General features: G+C 40.8%; 1 protein-coding gene across 1 annotated transcript; it reads right to left on the bottom strand.

Moving 5' to 3' along the window:
• Positions 1-8,139: 8,139 nt before the first annotated feature.
• FRRS1L (ferric chelate reductase 1 like) lies at positions 8,140-16,120 on the bottom strand. The gene is made up of 5 exons (XM_065832749.2): positions 15,892-16,120; positions 14,059-14,143; positions 13,430-13,568; positions 10,171-10,417; positions 8,140-9,705 (listed from the first exon to the last, which is right to left on the bottom strand). The coding sequence occupies exons 1-5, from the start codon at positions 16,097-16,099 to the stop codon at positions 9,533-9,535; spliced, it is 852 nt and encodes a 283-aa protein (XP_065688821.1). The 5' UTR covers positions 16,100-16,120; the 3' UTR covers positions 8,140-9,532.
• Positions 16,121-18,765: the final 2,645 nt, after the last annotated feature.

Genomic DNA, 18,765 nt, shown 5'->3' with positions numbered 1-18,765 from the left:
GAAATGTGTGGTCGTAATGCAGAGCAGTCAATAGCATCAACAGAAAGATGCTCCCTCGCTGGGCCAGCATGCAGAACACAGCAACAGCACAACCTGGGGATGAACAAAATCCAGAGTGCTAGCCCACACAGCAGCTGTGTGCGTGGAATGAGAGTTGGACATACAGACATCCAAGTAACAGGAGAATATTTTGGTCTCATCGGGTTTGTAACAAAGTGCCTTACCAATCTGTCAAATGTTAAGTAGCACAAGACAACCAGAACATAAGACTCTGTACTAAGTATATTTAAGGCCTTTGTTGATCGCACACAAGACCCAACCTTTGTTGCAGCCTGAAACTACCAGGTAGCAGTACTACAAACACAACAGGGCACACAATGTAAAAGCAACACTTTTCTCTATGCCTTGAGAAAATTCTTCTCACTCTGCCAGCAAGGAGCTAAAATACCTGCTCAAACCTGAGAGATCACAGAAATCAAAGCATCCCTGTTTGGGAGACTTCTACAGCTGCTTTTGCTTGAGGAGCATTATAGGAGTTCCTTCTCTCTTCCAAATCTCCAATATAATTGCACCTTCTTCCCTGCAAAAGCCTGTTCAGAGTGCTTCAGGAGCTCCTCCAACTGGCCTAGCAATGAGGCAGTGATGGCAGTAGACAAAGAACATCCACATTTGTATTACTGGCAACTTGATTATAGTTGCATCAAATAAGTTACAAAAACACAGCATAGAGGCCACCACAGGAACGTCTACATTCTACTCACTTTTAGTAAGTGAAAATTGGATTAATACTTTGTTGAAATACAGGTTATTACATTTATTTACATCTGCACTGTGATTCTGATAGCAAAAAAAAAAGAGTGTAGTGCCCACCACCTGTTAATTTGCTACTATGACCAGCCTCACTGACTTAAATGGGATTACTCAGGGTAACACATTCAAATCCATGGTACGGGAAGGATTGTTAACACAGAGCAGCAGTAGAGACTTCTTCAGCCTCACCGAGACCTTTTTTTTCCCTTTTATAAATGCCATACCACACATTTTCTTAGACTAAAAAGGCATTTATTGTAACAGGTTTATAAATATTATTGTCTGTCACTGTCAAATAGCTAACAAGACTCACTTGAACACCAAGTATTTAGTATAAAACAGATGTTACAAAGCAATATTTCAGGGCATGCACTGATTGTAAAGTAGTCCTTGTAGGTCACCATAATTTCATTATGTATTCATTCAGTGTTATTTTTCTGAAAATACTAGTGCATAAATACAAAGTAGTTTGATGATTACCTCTAAACTACAAAACCCCAGTTCCGCACTCCTACCCAACCAAATGTTTGTGGCCTTCACATGGATGCTGAGTATTGGCATACAGAACAGAGCCTGGCATAAAAAATGCAGAAGGCCACTAAGCACTATAGTTACAAGTTGTTTATTTTTAAGTTTTATCTATATATTAGTCTTGAAAATGCTGAGCAAAGCCAGAAGGTAGAGATGGCATTTCAGGTTCAACCATTACACTTCATGTAATGCAAAAAAAAGCAGCAAGAGTTAACATAGTTACGACAGCCTGCTTACTTACAAAGAGGTTAAAGCAAACCAGACCTCAGGATATATTAATCAGAAATACCAAGGAAGACCAAGCGTCTGTTTTAACCTAAACAGAATTCATGGTCCTTCAAACATACTAACAAAACCGATCTGCCTAAATAAAAGCTTGGAACATCACACACATATCAGGGTCCATTTTTCTATTTAGTTAATAGGTTGGGAATTTCATCTTTGATTGTGTGAAGACTTGCATGATACTTCCAGCTTTAGAGAGGTTCTGTTGTGGTAATTTTTTCTTTTTCAATTTTTATCACTGGGTTAATAGCAACTGTGAAAAACTGAAAAATAAATAATTGCTTTATATGTGAGTCCAATATTTCAGAAGTAGATACCATGTTTTGTACTTAATAAGATTTGTTTCCTCCTAGATTTAAATATAGCATCTGTGCTTCCTTTCCTATTGTACTAATACTTTATACAAGAGTATTTTCTTGACTTACTGAACTTACCCTCGTTTCATCTTGTTTGGAAAAAAATGTAAATAATACTGTAAAAACATTAATGTGAGGCTAATTTTTGCACTAAAGAAGTTGACAAAAGGTTAGTATATAAAAACCACAAACATAATACCCTAGCAGGTAACATCTCAGGTTTCTGTAGATTCTTCTGGATCACTCTGTGTGCCACATGCCCCTCCCCGCACCCGCACCCCCCCCCCCCCCCAAGAAAAATAATCAGCTAGGAGCCTGTGTTTTGTCTTATTTTCTCTCCAAAGCAGAGTCTATCCTTTTGCTGTTAAACTGCCTTGTATAATTCTCAGACTTACACACACACAAAAAATACCTTCAACAAATTTACACTGCCTAAATATTAATTCTGGGAAGAACATTTTTCATTAATCTAAACTTTGCAGATCGCTTATGAAAAAAAAAAAAAATCAGCAAGCATATTTTCATTCCTTGGCACACAACCTAAGTGAATTGTTCCTTTATTTAGTTTTCTACTAACACCATCTTATGAAATTGAACTCAATGATGTCAAACTTAAGAGAGATGCAAAACTAAATTAGGCAATGTGTTGCAATCACTAGTTGGCATGAAATGTTCACTGCTCTGAGCATGCATTGGAGCCATAAGAGATTTGCAGCTGCTTGGCACTTTTGAAAAATACCATTACTTCTTTAAAAATTGTAAATGTGAATTTGAGGAAGTATCATTTCGAAACAGCTCAGAAAAGTATTGTTACCAGGTAATTTTGTAACACTCTAATCTTTACAGAAAGTTTCTTAAGAGTGCCACATAAAAATTCACCTTGTAAGGTCATTCCTAAATAGCCTCTAATTACAGATCAAAATTAACCTATACAGAGCAGCAGCTGTTCTAAAACATGGGCTCTGAAGTCCTGCAAGTATCCCAACCTCACTTCAGTTTGAAAGAACATTCCTACTTAGATAAGAAACACAGAAGTGGGGCAAAAGCAACAGGTGTGAATGACTATGAAGCTGGGTCAGGGGCAGTTCAGGTTGGAGATTGGGAAAAGATTGTTCACTGAGAGGGTGTTCGGTCAGTGGAACAGGCTCCCCAGGGAAATGGTCACAGAACCAAACCTGACAGAGTTCAAGAAGCATCTGGATGACACTCTTGGTCATATGGTTTAGTATCAGGTAGTCCTGCAAGGAGCAGGGAGCTGGATTTGATGATTCTCAGGGGTTCCTTCCAACCTGACACAGTCTATGAGTGCAATTTAAACTACTCAGCAATCCAAGGGGAGAAAAAAAAAAATTAAATCGGTCCCTTTCCGTACAGCAGATTCATTGCTATTTTCAACTCAAATCACAGATTTTTTCAAAGCAAGTAATGTCTTTTAAGTCTGCTTTTTCACACCTATCAACTCCACAGGCTGCACACGTCCTCCTTGACATTTCAAAATTACATTGCTTTTGCCTCACTATCAGAGCCCAAATTAGATAAGTTAAATAATCAAGTTCAGGATACATAATTTTACCAAACCCACTGTTAAAAAAAAAATTTAAAAAATCAACAAAATGGAAGTTACCTAAGTGATTATTTCATACTAATAAACCTTATTTTTCTAAACCTGTTTTACCTTGATCTTACTCTGTATCAGCAAAAATCAGATACCTCGACATAGAATTTACACAGAAATAACTAGATATGGAAAAAAAAAAAAGTGGCAAAAAGTTGACATATGGCAAAAACAAAAATTGGTTAATTTTTGCACTGAGGAAATTGACATTTTCTTTAAAACTTCCTAGTTAGATCCATACCTGTGCTGGACATACTATATGAGACCTACATTAGGCCCTAATGCTACAGAAATACTGATAATGAAATTTAATTGGTGAAATAGACGATGTGCAACAAAAGCTGGTAAGAAAACATGTAGAGCCTCCACCTTTTGATACTCCAATGGCTGCAGCAGTAGTTTGTAAAATGGCCAGTGAACAGGTACATGCACAGCAGCCATTGCTGCTGTCTACAGGGTCTTGACAGGTTTTCATGACCTCCAAAGGCAAGATCAAGCCTCTGGCTCATGCTTTGGAGTCTGATGGGAATGCACATCACAAGGCACCATCTGACCTTTGTGCACATCAGCCCTTACGCAGCTGGGACCTGCAGAAAAGCTAAATTCTCATTAACATCAGATTCTGTTCCTTCTGTTCACATCAAGTAATATTTGCTTGTGAATTAAAAGTGCCAGATGTGCTCTGCCAAATATAAACTCATGCGAAAACAGGAAATAGGCCAAAACCTTGTCGTTCAGCCCTATAACCAGTGTCTTAGTTCTCTTATCCTAAACTGTTTGAGGGCACCTATGCCTCACTATGTAGCACCCAAGCAGGCTGCTCTGCCCACTTAACACAGGCTGTGGAGTCAGGGTTGAAATGGAAGATGCCAATTCATGCAAGTTATGTACATACACAGCTTCATGAAGCACCAAAACAACTATAATAGCTAAACGTGTTTCTACCGCTATCATAAAGCTAAGGCTTTAGACCAGTTATACAACATATACTAGCACTCTCACAGTAGATATCTCTGAAAATGAGTGATATTAGACCTTCTGTAATTCTGTGAAACACACGTTTCCTTCTACCAAAGCTATTCCCCACTATCACCCAACACTTTTCTTTGAGGAAACTATTTGGAGATATATATGAAAAAAAAAAAAAAAGGTGAAAAAAAGTACATCTGTTACACATCAGCATGGCAAACCAACAACCACAGAGTTACAAAATGCAATTTAATGCTAACAGAAGTCACAAAGTTTGCATATGAGCTTTAATTCTCTCTCTAGGGTACTGCATGGTGCAAACTTCCAGCGATCTTGGAAGAGATAAGAAAGACCAGACAGAGGGACTGTTCTCTAACAGGAGAATAATTTGCTTCTTTGTAAACACTGATGCATGGAGCAATGAGAAAGTAAGGAAGGAGAAAACAAGCAAAAAATAGGGAGACATGCCTTTTCCCTTAAACTTACAGCTCTCATTTACTTATGGGTAACTGGAGTATCATCAATGACACAGGTTTCTAATTGTGACCTGGCTAATCATGAAGGCAGCTGTCAGTCCTCCTTTACCCACTAACTCTTCTTCACAACTGGGCTGAGACTTCTCTGGATCACCTCACTAAACAGGACAAGGCATCTGTGGAAACCGGGACAGGGCACCAGCTACTGACCAGGGGCATGGTAGAGGGAGACTAGACATAAACACTCACAGTAAGAGCACCATCCACGGTTTGGCAAAAGAAGATAAGCATATTTAAGTGATTTGGTGTCGCGTGGGTTGTGCTGTTGGCTATTTCCATTTTGCAGTAGCCATTGAGTAGATAGAGGCAGTACTAGGGCTCTTCTCCTTGGTTCAGACCCAGGATATGGTGGTGCCCAAAGCCAGCTTCAAAACCTGGGTTTGCTGATGTACACCATGCTCCAGTCATTCTCTAATCCCTGTGTCACAGACTGGAAAAGTCAGTGCCAAACATGGCTTTGACAACTTTTAACCCAATCTGGGGGTTTCCTCAGACTAGGGAGACCACAAGTATTTTTTTTACTTGTTATCCAAATATTGCAAAACCAATCAAGGACAAGAAGGCCAGAGAGGGATTTCAAGCTTTTCTCATCAATATGTTCTCTTTCAAACCCAGAGTATTTCCCTTATAATAAAAGTTTTGGAGAAAGCATTGCCCTGTTTCAAATGACTATCAAATCAGCTAGGGGTTTTTTTGAGAGAGGAATCAATTAGCATCTAAAAGCTTCTCACCTATACATGAAAACAGACATCGTTATTTGATTCCAGAGACCAAAAAAGTGGCTTTTCAGAAGTCTGCCTTTTCCATTTTTATTTCCCCTTCTTTATACTATCCTGCTTACTAAGAATGTAATTTTAGGTGCAGCTTATTATTTGTAGCAGGGTACTAGTCAGACACTACAGTTAAAAAACAATGTCGCTTCGCAATAGGCACTGTCACAAAATAAACAGCCGATTTCTCCTCCATCTAACTTACAAACTTTAAGTATAAAACATTCCAGATACAATGGACAGAGTGAGCCAAGGGTGATAACACAGTTAATGTAACAAGCAACAGTCAGAACTGAATTTTGTTCTGCATAGAAAGATCGTGTTCAAGGACGTTAATTAATGCCTTATGGTCTTTGCCAGTCCTGTTTTTCTAACTAATAATCAAAGTTAAATTTCCAAAGCACACCATACTCTAAACATATTCTGTCTAAACACTATACCTCTTTACTAGGTCACCTTTAATCAAGTAATTCACAAAACAAAAACACTTTTGAAATGCATTCTTTAACAGCTGCTTGCTAGTAGTCACTATAAGGAAACTCAAAATGGTTTGGAGAAGGAAATTTCTCCTTTGGAAAAGGAGCCAGAGCCTTTTCTTCAGTTTGTGTTGATACTTGTTTGTTAGAAAAATTTTAAAAAAAATTACTTGAAATGCCAGAATCACTTTAAAATTATTTCGAAGAAAGCTGCTTTGTAGTAGCTTTGTATAAACACCGATCAATCCTGCTTTTCCATGTTAAAAAGAAAAATCACATGAAAACCAAAATACCTTCCATGACAAGTCACTAAACCTACTCAAATATTAAAGCTTACCAAATATCACAAAGTTAAATACCACTGAGTTAAAGGCTTTTCATTTATCTTATAGCCTTTTTCTTCCCATATTTCTTCTCAGCTAATAACTTCTGAACACTTGTACCTTCATTGTCACCTTGATTCTCATATTCCTGCTTTTCCCACTCTGAAGAGCAACACTCACACTCAGTAATAAACTCAACCATCAGCTGAAATGCCAAAGAATAGCTTGCTTGCTCCTTGTTGCCACCTTATATTTCCTCCCATTTGATTAGCAATACTTAATTAGTGCTAATTAAGTATTTTGAAGCTTGGGTGAAAGTTTTTATAGAAGTGCATGTTTTTGCTAGTACTTCCACAACAGAAAATATGATGACGAAAACATCAGGCAGCACACTGACAAGTCAACTGAAAAAGTAAAGAAAAAAACCTTATTTTTTACCTTAATTGAAAACATGGATACAACTGAAGACTGAAGCAGTTTATACTTTGCAGCAGACACATCCTTAAGCAGCTGTCTCTGTTCTGAATTTGCTGTTGCTTTAGAGCCTGACTCCATGTAAGCGTTTGCAAGTTTAGCTCAGTTATTATTGTCATCGTAACAACCCTCTGTGCTCCCGACCAGCAGGATATCCTAAATCCAGCACTGTATTAAAGAAAAGTGGAGCCAAAATGGGTTTCTATTCTACTTCAGTACCTTTCAGTTATTAGATTAGCCCTTTAGTGGGTAATCAGGTAAGTATCTGAAACTAAAACAGTAAATACAAGGCCATAAACTAAAGCAACCCTGAGGCTACTTTAAATAGCTGTGATCTCTGAGAAAGAACTGCAGTATCTCAGCTACCTACAAATTACCATCAGGGAGAAAGAATTTGCCCTAATGATTTCTTCACTTGATTGCTGAATATAAAATTCATTATTCGAGGCTTCAGCTTTCTGCTTCAGCCAATCTTAAGACTAAATTTTACAGCCATTGTGGACCATAGCAGACCTTCCTTATTAGGCGGTCTCTACTATGTATTTCATCAGATGATGAATAGGTCATCCAACCTGAGAGAAGTAATTTATACTAAGTAAAGCTACTAGATGCATTTTCAAAGTTCACTTCATTCTGAATTTCTCTTCCCCATCCTGAACTCTAGTCCAGCAATCTTAAGTGAACAAATCCTTAAAGACATCAATGAAGGCATACATTACTAAGCAATCTTTCTTTTGAAATAGTGATCAAGTGTGTGTGGTGGAGATAAATTCCTTTTCAATTCTTATTCATATACTTTATGCATATGTTTGAAGAATGCTGAGCCTAAAAATAATTAGTCTACAAACTTCAGTCTGTGAATAATGATGCAAACACAACAAAGCCAGTTAATCTTTTCACATTCTATGCAGCAATAAGTATAATAGGAGGTCCATCACACACTTTACCAGATCCCATGTTACAGAGCTCTCAAGCATACCACCTCAGACAGAACTTTGGCACAATTTAAATTTTAATTCTATCTAAGTAGAATTTCAATGCAAGTTGGGAAGTGAATGAGCGACCTTACCTTAGCACATTTTACTGCTACACATGTATGCATCATACACTTCCCATTGGGTGAAGAACAGAAATTCTCCACGAGGACTCAAAGTTTTTCATAATATTTCATGGCTCAGAAATACATTTTGACACTTTCCATTCCAGTAACATTTAGCACTTATCTTAGTAATATTTATTGGTGATTTAAAAAATCTAATGTATTTACTCTTTAGCTCATCTTTTTCTACAGTAACTACATTTTAGAAACGGTTTGATGAAGCTAAAGATACTGCTCTTCTTATTAATCCCTGTCTTTTCTTACATAAAAATTGAAATTCTGTTTCCATTTCTTTGTAGGTTAACACCAGCTGCCCATATTCATCTGCAACATGAACGGGATATACAGGCATACAACACAGAAAAACAGATTACTACTATGCAACTGCTTAAAAATATATTTACATGTCAGCAATATTACTGTTTTTTCATAAAAAGAGAAAAAAGTATTTAATCTATTGGGAGAATGTTCTATGGTTTGTTGGGAACTTCCATATTCTCTATGTTCTACACCTGTTTTTTCTATGCATGGACAATTTATATTCCTGTATTCTCCTTTCCCCTTGTTTAAATAACTTTATATTTCACTCATAAAGGAAGTAGTCATTTCTTTCAAGAAGGCTGTTGAAACACTGTTATTATAAAGACATTCATCACTTCTTTTCCATTAAAAAAAAAATCATGTTAATGCTAGATTATGCAAGTTTAGTTTTGGAAAGTACCAGAGCAAGTAGGCCTTGATAAATATATTTAAGAAGTGGGAGAACTGCCCATTACTGAAGGGCAGGTTTTATAATACTGTGTCGGTATCCTGATCTTAAGTTCACAAGCTGCACTTAGAGTTGTGCTATCTGCTCCAGAAGTACCAAATACCATTATAATGTCTTCCCAATTTTGCTTTTGGGGAGCAATTTGGAAGGCAATTTTATTATGTAATAAGACGTTCATCATTAAATTTACCTAAAGACACATACAGACACCCCTTCCAGACACACATACATACGCACATGCACATTGATTTTACAAAAGTCTCCTTTTCTTTAAGCAAGTCACCACAACACTGAAAATATTCTCCATTGTGTTCACTGATTATTCTTAAATGATTTGTCACCACTCTGCCACTCAAAGGAGATGATTATTTCATTCTTCTGAGAAGCTAACTATGTTCAAAAGCAGCTAGATGAGGATGGTGGCGTGATAGAAATTCCAATAGAAAAATGCAAGGTCCATCCATATAGCTGTCCATCCTGAGAAACTTCCGCTGACAAATTCTTGCTATTTTCCATCGCTCATGGGGTTCCCATCAATAAATAGAAGGTCAGTGCAACAATGAGGAGCAAGCAGAATGGAGAAGAGAAGGTCTGATAGGCAGCTGATGGCATGAAAATATCTTCATACTTGTAAATACTGACAACACGCTCTGATACAGGTGGTGAGTCTATATCATGACGAGTTATAGAACCTTCAATAGGTAAGGACAGAAAGAAATAACATCAGATGCATTTATGCTGTAACTCTACCAAAGAAACAGATAGAAAGCCAAGTAATTTTCAAACCTACAGGAGCATGCAATATTACGCTGTCAGTAAGTAGGGTCATTTCTCTGCTTTCTAAAATTAAACTTCCAAATAAAACAAACAAAATTCAAGTACACAATAAACATCCTTCAAAGGAATTCAGAACATGTAGTTATGAATTATCCTTACCTAAATTTATCTTTGGGGAGTGGACAAAACAACTACATAGTGAAGACAACGTGATAGGTAGGGCTTATTTATTTTTTCTTCCTTTTTATCTGTTATAAGCCTCAGGCTGCCAGAATTTTAGTTCATTTTTTAAAAAGGGGGTCTAGTAAGAATGTTGTAATTGAAAGACATTTATCAATTTTGGTGCCCCAGTTCAGTCAGAAGCACAGAAATCAACTCACCCTGAATTGCTGGACCCCAAGCAAACAGGTAGTACCAACTCAAGTGCAGATCTACGATGGTTTCCTCTCGAGGAACATACACAGGACGCTTGAACCGACACGTTACACGGTTGTTCTCAAAAACCCCTTCTTCATCTCTAGCAGGATTTCTCTGAATTTCTTTAGCCCACTGACCAACATTATAGAAGTGATGTATTCGGACTCTTCCATTATCGTCATGAACACAAGCCATGACATCATCTCCTCCCTGCGCGGTAAAAACATATTGGTAGAAGAAAAACAAAAGTGTCTCAAAGCATTTCCTCATTTATGTATCTAATTTGAATTATTAAAAACTAATCAAGACCTCAGGCTCTCATTCTTTCTAAGTTACATATACACAAATATTTTTTTCCCTAACCATGTATCTTCAATCAGATAGAAAAACACAAAGTGGACAGTAATATTTACTTACCCTTACTATCTCTGAATTCTGTTTTGGATCTTTCTAAGAGTTATTTTACCTAACATATCTGTAACACATTATATTACCCTGACATCACACAATTGATGGATCAGTGGAAGGCTGTTCTCTTTCATAATTTGTGCATTTGTGGGATCCTGCTTCACAAAACCTGGAAGTCTTGAATCCTGGATGTGTACAAAGTCCACTGCATAAAATCATGGACAGAAATCCAATATAATTTAGTAAAATAGAGGATACGAATCTACTAAATCTGGGCAAATAATAGCATAAATTACAGTCTGTCTTTTCTAATCTGTTCTCATGTTCATTTAAGGCAATAGCACTTCTTACATCTCTTGAGAGAAAACGAAAAATGTTCAACATGTAGTAAGAGAGTCTAGAACACCATAAGACACAAGAAAAGAGTAACAAATATGTTCTTCTTCACAGAGTATAAACACCCAACAGGCATCACAATCAAGCAAAGAAACAACAGCCAGAAGGAGACAATTGTCTGTGGAGGTCATTCATAGAAATATAAAAAGCAGTTGCTAGAAAGTTACTCAAGGTCACTGCCCAAATGGTAAAGCACTGTACCACTCAGGGTTCAGCAGTAATTTTAGGAGCACTATCTCATAGAAGCCTTGGCATCAAGAGCCATTAAAACAGTCCAAGCTGGACAAATGGCATTTTACTGAGTATCACTGCCACAAGTATTGGTCCCATATTAAATACAGGTCCTACTTCTCCAACACTAAACTTTGTATTATGTCGTGTTGATGATAGACATGATGCTCGCTGGTGTGATCATCCCTCAGTCCTTTGTTATATGGAAAGGAGAGAAAGAGGTGCAGTTCAGCTCTCTGGGAATATTGCTCTGTGGATTTGTAAAAGATATGTCAAAAATGAGGGGAAAAGGGGACAACTAGGAAAATCATGTGCTTCTGCACCTCAGTGCTGCTGCAGGCAACCTTTCCAGTTTCCTTCTGGAGCCTATCCTTGCTCTCCATAACATATTTTCCAAGTTTAGCTTCATGTGTCTGGGTACAAATCCTCATTCTGAAGTACAGAGAAAAAAAATAGAGCTGTTTTCACATAGAAAAAAAAGAAAGAAAAGAAAAAAGCATTCTGAATCTCAGTTAACAGAATAACATTACAAAATCCTGCCTAGGCACAAAATTCTGCAAGTGGAAAAGTATAATGCTATCTGAGACAAAGAAATAGGTCACAGACTTAAAAAAAAAAATCTATTAGAGGACACAAAGTATTTTTTTTTTTCCCCTGAACTTCTCTAGCTATCCAGGCCACACCATTTTGATCAGGGCCTCCAAGGCACAGCCCACTTCTCTCAGCCAAGCTGTTGTGACCCAGAATCATTTTACCATTACAGCCTCCGTATCCCAGGTCACCAGAAAAACATCCTGGAAGTTATGAAACAGGATGAAGTCAGCAGGGGAACAAGAGAGGAAGACAAATGCCAGCTGGTTTAGTCCAGTTGACTGATGGGCATTAGAATACACAGCAAAATCATTTACTTCACACTTACTTAATTCCTCTAACCAGAAGCCTAGACCTAACATGCTGCTTGGTGTGCCTGGGCTAAGACATAATAAGTGCTTTCCTGGCACTTCCAGGCATCTAAACTATCCTCAAAATTTGGCTGTAAAACTGTTCCTCACAAAATTAAAAACATCAACTGTTTCTTGTGACATGGATTGTTCTTTATGACACAAAATATTAATACTCCTATCTTGATTATGTTTATTTACAGAGTCATATTAAAACACATGTAGTAATGACTGAAAAGCATCTGCCCTCGTATTTTCTTTCTATTTCTCATTTTGGGTCTGATAAACGCGTTAAGTTAGCACAAGTCTTCCCAACTGTCCAGAACATCTAAATTCTGTATTTTTTCAGACTACTGCTTACAACTGTAGAAGAAACAGTCCTATCCTCTGACTTGTGATTTAGGACATAGGCTCCGTATTGTTTTATACACTCAAGAGTGTTTCTGTATATGAACACCTACATTATGAACTACATTTTAATCCTAAACATTTTACCAAGGATCACAGACAAAACATCTTTGCCTAAGTCAGTTGTTGCTCATGTTTTTTAAACTTTGCACAGTACATGCTCCTGTTTTGCTGATTGAAACAAAATTAAAAACAAAGCTTTTGAATGAAAAAGTAAGTACAGGAATAAGCATAAAACCAAAGCAAATAAATCCAGGAGAGGGAGAAGAAATCTTAAATAGACTTCTATCTAGAGCATGAATGTTAAAACTAGCAGGATTCATTTTGTCACACATTTGTGGCTTCCCTGGAACAACATGCAGGTATGAAAGAAACAAAACGATTTCCAAAGTTTAATGGTGATACCCATATTTATATCACTGAAAGACAGCTGATTTACTAAAGAATAATATTAATTGCTATTTAGTTTCCGATGTGCCTTTTGTCCAAGTGACACTGACATAAAGCACGATAGAACATTTCCATGTGAACTGGCTTATTCCTGAGGGCTTTTCTAACCAAAAGGCAATAAGCTAATGACATTCAGACACTCAAAGCTGACCCACAATATTGCTGCAATTCTCGAAGAAGAAGGGAAAGGACATGTTAGGAAGGATGAGGCAGTTCTCTAGGAGGCAGCAGACAAGGCTCCTGCTTCCAGGCTGGCTACCAAACAGTGCTTTGTGTTCAGCCTGTTTTTTCTTATATGCTCTGTTTCTGACAAATCAATACAAATCATTTATACCCTAGCATGTAAAAGTGTGCACACTGTCAACAGGAAGAACCGCACATGTCTTACCATCTTCTTGTCTGAGGAAAATCCCACCGCCACCCAGCCATCAGTGTCAGCGCTCAACTCAAATTCAACATCAGCTCCTATTCTACGGTAACTCAGAAAGTAGTCACAAGTCTCCGCGTTGCATCCAGGTTTGCCATACCTAAATGGAATTGGAAATATATATAACTTTTCCCTGCCATTTCCTGCAATGGTACTTAGTTATGTTTCTACAAGAAAAAAATAAAACAACGCATTTTGCTATAATGGTAGTAAAACATCTTATATTATGCTATGCACAAAGTACCATTAATTGTTTGCAATTATTACTCTTTTAGTGTAACAATGTATAGTATTTAAACATTACAGCAAGCAATTAACTACACACAGTATTACCCGGTTGACCCTCCTAGCCCTAGTTTTGCAAGTGCTTTAGGAAAATACAAGAAACATGAAATAACTGTAGGACTGTAACTATGATGTACATCCTTTATTAATCTAGTTTCCTCAAATAATATAGTCCACAACTACAAAGCATGTTCTTAAATAATAAACACTTATTAAAATGAATATGGAAAATTTATCAAAGTCTCCAATGTGATCCGTCAGCATTGGCAAACATAAAGGTCTCTGCATTCTTATCTGAGACTTACCTGAAGCATCCCTTGGTTTTTCCACAGTCATCCACTCTGATTTTTGCAAATGGATCCACAGGAGGAGCAGTAGGGAACGGGTAACCTGTATAACCAGAATAAATCATTACTAAATACAATAAAAGGAATAAGAAGTAATAATACTAAACAGAATGGGTTCCAATAACATCTGCTTTGTCTGCTGATAACTGAGCCATTCAGATGAGGGACAACTTTGTCACATACACAATCCCTCGCTCAGATGGTCCGGGACCCAGGTACCCAAATAACAGTGACAACTGAAAACAAAAATTTTCACAGGTTTCCTACATTCCTCGAGAAGGGAGAAGGATGCAGGAGCATGGCTTTGCTACACAGAGGGCAGAAGTTTACTTAAGGCAGCAGGAACACGGAGTAGTGTAGTCACCTAAAACTTAGGGATATGTGCTCAGCTACCTCTTTGTGCACGTCTTGTCCCCCCAGGAAATCCATAAGGGAACTAAACCCAACTCCTTAGCTATAAATGACAGTATTAAGTATAAATGGAGGGCACCAGATTCAGAGCTTTTAGGAGTGGGTAGTGAAAGGTCTTCATAATACATCCTCCATTAGGAAGATAAAACATGCATTACAATAAAAGGGAAGAGAGCATCAAAACAGTGAGTTGCCTGCAGTTGTAACCTGCAATCACTTGTGAAGGAAGACCCAGAAGAGTCAGACAGTGAGACTTATGACTCCAGGCAGCCCCCCATATGCTATACCATGGTACACCAAAAAGGAAGTGTGAACATTGGCGAATGGACCTTTTTTTGTCTTGGCCTGCAGAAGTTTGTGTCTGTTGCATGAACATAGCTATTTTAATAGGATGTTCTTCTATTTAGCCAACTGAAAAACAGAGGGCTAGCTGTGAGACTAAAAAATCCTTTGAAAATGCTTCGCTGAATGGGAAATAAACATTGCAGTTAGTTACAGCATCTGCAAACACACAAGAACATTGACCCTACACAACTTCAGGAACATGTAGCTTTGGGAGCCCTGATTCACTTTCCTAGATTTCTGGCAATGCCAATGGAGAGACAAAGTATACCGTAAATTGCAAATTACAGCCTCCAATAAATGTATCAGAGGCTTGGGTAAATTAGCCAGCATACACATATGAAGTTAGCAAAAATTCACAGCAGCCTGTAGCAGAGCATCACTGCAAGCCTGGGCACAGGACATCCTATCTTCTCATTTCCCTTTTTTTTTTTTTTTTGGAAAACCAACTGGGTTTCAATGCATCCTAACCACAAACCTGGAGTTTTAACACTCTGCCATTTGTAACTTGGAAAAAAACCCCAATACACAGAAACCAGACACACCTACTGTTGTTTCTTACCACTTCAGACATCACAGGGCATTTCGAAAACCACAAAAACCCAGGACTTCTTTTTAAGTCAACAGCCCGGAAAGCTTTTTGACGAGGGGTTTTGCCCCTGGGAAGCCAAGCCACCGCCGGCCAGTCCCATTCAGCTGGACGGGGACGGAGCCCGGACCCCGGCGCCCTCCCTGGCTTCTGCTGCGGCCCCCGGTTCCACCGCCCCGGAGGGAGATGCCCGGGCCCGGGGGTGCCGCTGGGCACCCGGGGCTCCCCACGGGCCCGGGCCCGGAGCGGCAGGCAGGGCTGGAGGCCGCCCGGGCGGAAGATGGCGGCGGGCGCTGGCCTTCGTGCTGAACGCCGCCGCCTCACGACCGCCCGCCGCCGGGCCGCCACCAACCGCCCGGCCCGGCCCAGCCTTTCCTCCCCGGCACCGGGCTCGCCCCGCCGCCCGCCGCGCCCCGCCTGGACCCGCCGCCTGCCCCCGTCCGCCGCACCCTCCTCGGAGAGGTAGCGCAGGTCGTAGAACTCGCTGGCGAAGGTGCCGTACGAGGAGTCGTGGTGAGCCTGCGCCGCCTCCTCGCTCTGCTCCCCGCCGCCCGCCTCCCGCCGCCCGCCGCCCTCCTCCGCCGGGCTGGCGGCGGAGTCGGCCAGGAGCAGCAGCAGCAGCAGCCGCCGCCAAGCGCCGCGGCTCCGCACCGCCATGGCGGCGGCGGCGGGGCGGGGAGGCGGCGGCCGCCGAGCGCTCCTCCTGCGCCGCCGCCCGCGGGCTCCTGCGCCGCCGCCACCGACAGCAGAGCGGGGGAGGCGGCGGGTTGGGCCAGGCCCCGGGGCCGGGCGGTACCGGAGGGACCGTGGGGGTGGGAGAGGGGACGGTATGGGAGGGCGGTTGGGGGGAAAGGTGCCGGGGCAGTGTGTGCGTGGGGTGTGCGCGGGAGCCGCGGGCGGAGCGCTGTCGCCCCCAGACCCGTCCTGGGCAAAGCCCCGGGCGCGCTGGGCCGGGACCACAGCCGAAGGGGCGTACGGTGCCCCTCCCCGCTCGCCAGCTTCCCACGGCCCCAGCCCCACGCCGGGCACCCTACGGCATGCCCCACCACGCCAGCGGGACACCTGCGCCTGCAGGCCGGTGCGCAGCTCTCGGGGGGCAGCACCAGTCCGTCCCCCTGGCCTCGATTCACCAAAACCTCTCAGCGTGTGCTTCAAGAAGATGTGATAAATCCTGCCTGGTAATTGCTGGGCGAACTTATCTCTTTTCCTTTTTTTTTTTTTCCTTCTTCTTCCCTTTATTTTTCCTTCATGAATCTTTAATGACTTATGAGGTGGGACTGGAGGCACAGCGCAACTTAACATTCAATTCAGGTAAAACCCCATGCTAGTGACCTTTCAGTATCTGGGCATTCTTGCTTCCTATTTTATGCAATATAACTGCAGCGACAGGAGTATGCTGGGAGCCCAGCAGAACTGATAGAAAGCCCAGCTTGTGCCCTCAGAGTTTGTTTGGACTCTTGTGACTGATGCTGGACTTGCAGCTAAGTATCAAGGATATGTTCATGTTCTCCCTGTGCTGTGGTAGCTACGGGTTGATGGAGGAACAGTGACCTTTTGTCCCCCATGTTTGCTGAAGTGGCTCTTTTCTCAAGTTTGGATTGCCGTCTGCTGGTTGTAACTATAATTTCTTTTCCATATTGTTATGCATGATTACGCTCCTTCCTCTGAGACTCTGGAAGAAAATTCAGCAAAATGTTGGGGAGGAGGGAGGGAGACAGAAGAAGATGCAGCAGTCAGCAATATTCTGAAAATGAAAATAATCTTCAATTTAGATCTTTTCGTTTTTAGTATTGCTGGCTGAACTGAGTTACTTTTTAATGGGGCACTGAGACTGCCCAAGACCTAGACTGCACTAGGGATAAGTTCTTTCCCTTGCCTGAGCAGTTGCTTGTAATATCGGAGTACGCTTAGCTGCATCAGGTGGAGGACATTAAATTCACATCTTCACGCTTTAGTCCAGTGGAGTAGCATGCTATCTCTCCCTCCAAGTAGAGGGACAGCCACAAAGAGGTATAAAAATAAGTTGCAGAAGCAGTTTTGATCGCATGCAAATTCAGCATCTTCTGTAGTAGCATGTGGAAAAAGCTATGGGAGAGCAACATCAAGCTTAAATGCAAAATAATGAGTCCCTTCTTCCCGCTGTGCTGAGCTTGGCAAACTTTACCAGGCCAGTGGAAAACAAGCAAAGAAATGGCAATAGAAAAACCCTTGTAAATCAGACTAACAGGAAAATAAGACTGCAGCTTATTCTTTCTGGCAATAATCAACTCTGATGAAGGCCCCCTGTCTCCTTTTTGAAATAGCTAGCTGAGGGTTGTGATGCCTGTGAAGAAGCATTTCCTCAGCGAGGGAGCAGCTGTCAGCTGCATGCTGTTTTTTCCTCCCTGGAAACAGGCTTTAGCACACTGCGATACAGGCGACTCTTCGCAGCAATGGTGAACACTGAGAATATTTATCGTGTGTTGATTGTACCTACATGACATGTTTTAAATCGGACAGCTAAAATAACTGTGATTACAGTGGACCTGCGCTGACTTTCTAAGGTGAAGACATTGCTAAGAGACTTACCCTATTGTGTGTGCCTCCCTCCTAGTAAAAACTTAAAAATTAAAACGAAAATACTCCAGACACATTTTTTTTCTCCTTAGTAGAACCTTTCGTGTTTACCTGAAGGTTGTCCCTATCACAAAAATGCGTTGCTTATAGGAAGCAATGTCATATTGAGACTACTGGAGCACTAATGAGTACCTTCAATTTTCAGCAGACAGAAAAGTCTGCACAGTTGACTACTAGCACTGCCTTTGCAGCAGCGGTTCTGCAGGGAAGATCCTTATCTGATCAAGTAATTAAGGCTGCCATCAAAACCAGCTGTTAACAGGAGTCCAAACTGCAGTTGCATGAGCAGCTTTAATCCTCGAACACCTATACTTTCTGAATACTGTACTTGGCAGCTTGCGCATCCTGGTAAATGCGTTTCTTAGATGGGACATACATGTGCTGCCTCGTGCATGAATCACATGTTGGAAGGCACCACCATCCTCTGACAGTGGGAATCCTCCTGCTTTTGGTGAGTTTAGAGATGTGATCATTTCCACCAGTCCTTGTGCCAACACCTCCTGTGTTACGGGAATCCAGCAGTCAAATTCCCTGCACAGTGAAAGTGATTCCCCTAGCTTGGGCTAGTGCTCAGTCTAGCAGTGTCTTCCCAGAGCTGGAGACCAGGATCCCAGCCATCCCTTGAGGCCCATGCTGCCTCCTCTCTTGACTCTTTCATCCAACGTACACTTTTCTCCTGGAGGCTCGCACATTTGGCAGTATTTGGA

Source organism: Patagioenas fasciata, chromosome 2 (genome assembly GCF_037038585.1).
Source record: "Patagioenas fasciata isolate bPatFas1 chromosome 2, bPatFas1.hap1, whole genome shotgun sequence".
In the NCBI taxonomy this organism is placed as follows: Eukaryota; Metazoa; Chordata; class Aves; order Columbiformes; family Columbidae; genus Patagioenas; species Patagioenas fasciata.
This window is presented reverse-complemented; position numbering and strand designations above follow the sequence as displayed.

Excerpts from the sequence above, each read along its gene's own strand:
- FRRS1L (XM_065832749.2), bottom strand. The coding sequence starts at position 16,099 with ATGGCGGTGCGGAGCCGCGGCGCTTGGCGGCGGCTGCTGCTGCTGCTG. Across the intron at positions 10,418-13,429 it reads TTTCCTCAGACAAGAAGATG|GGAGGAGATGATGTCATGGC; the intron begins GTAAGACATGTG and ends TTTACCGCGCAG. Across the intron at positions 9,706-10,170 it reads TTGGGGTCCAGCAATTCAGG|GTTCTATAACTCGTCATGAT; the intron begins GTGAGTTGATTT and ends TACCTATTGAAG.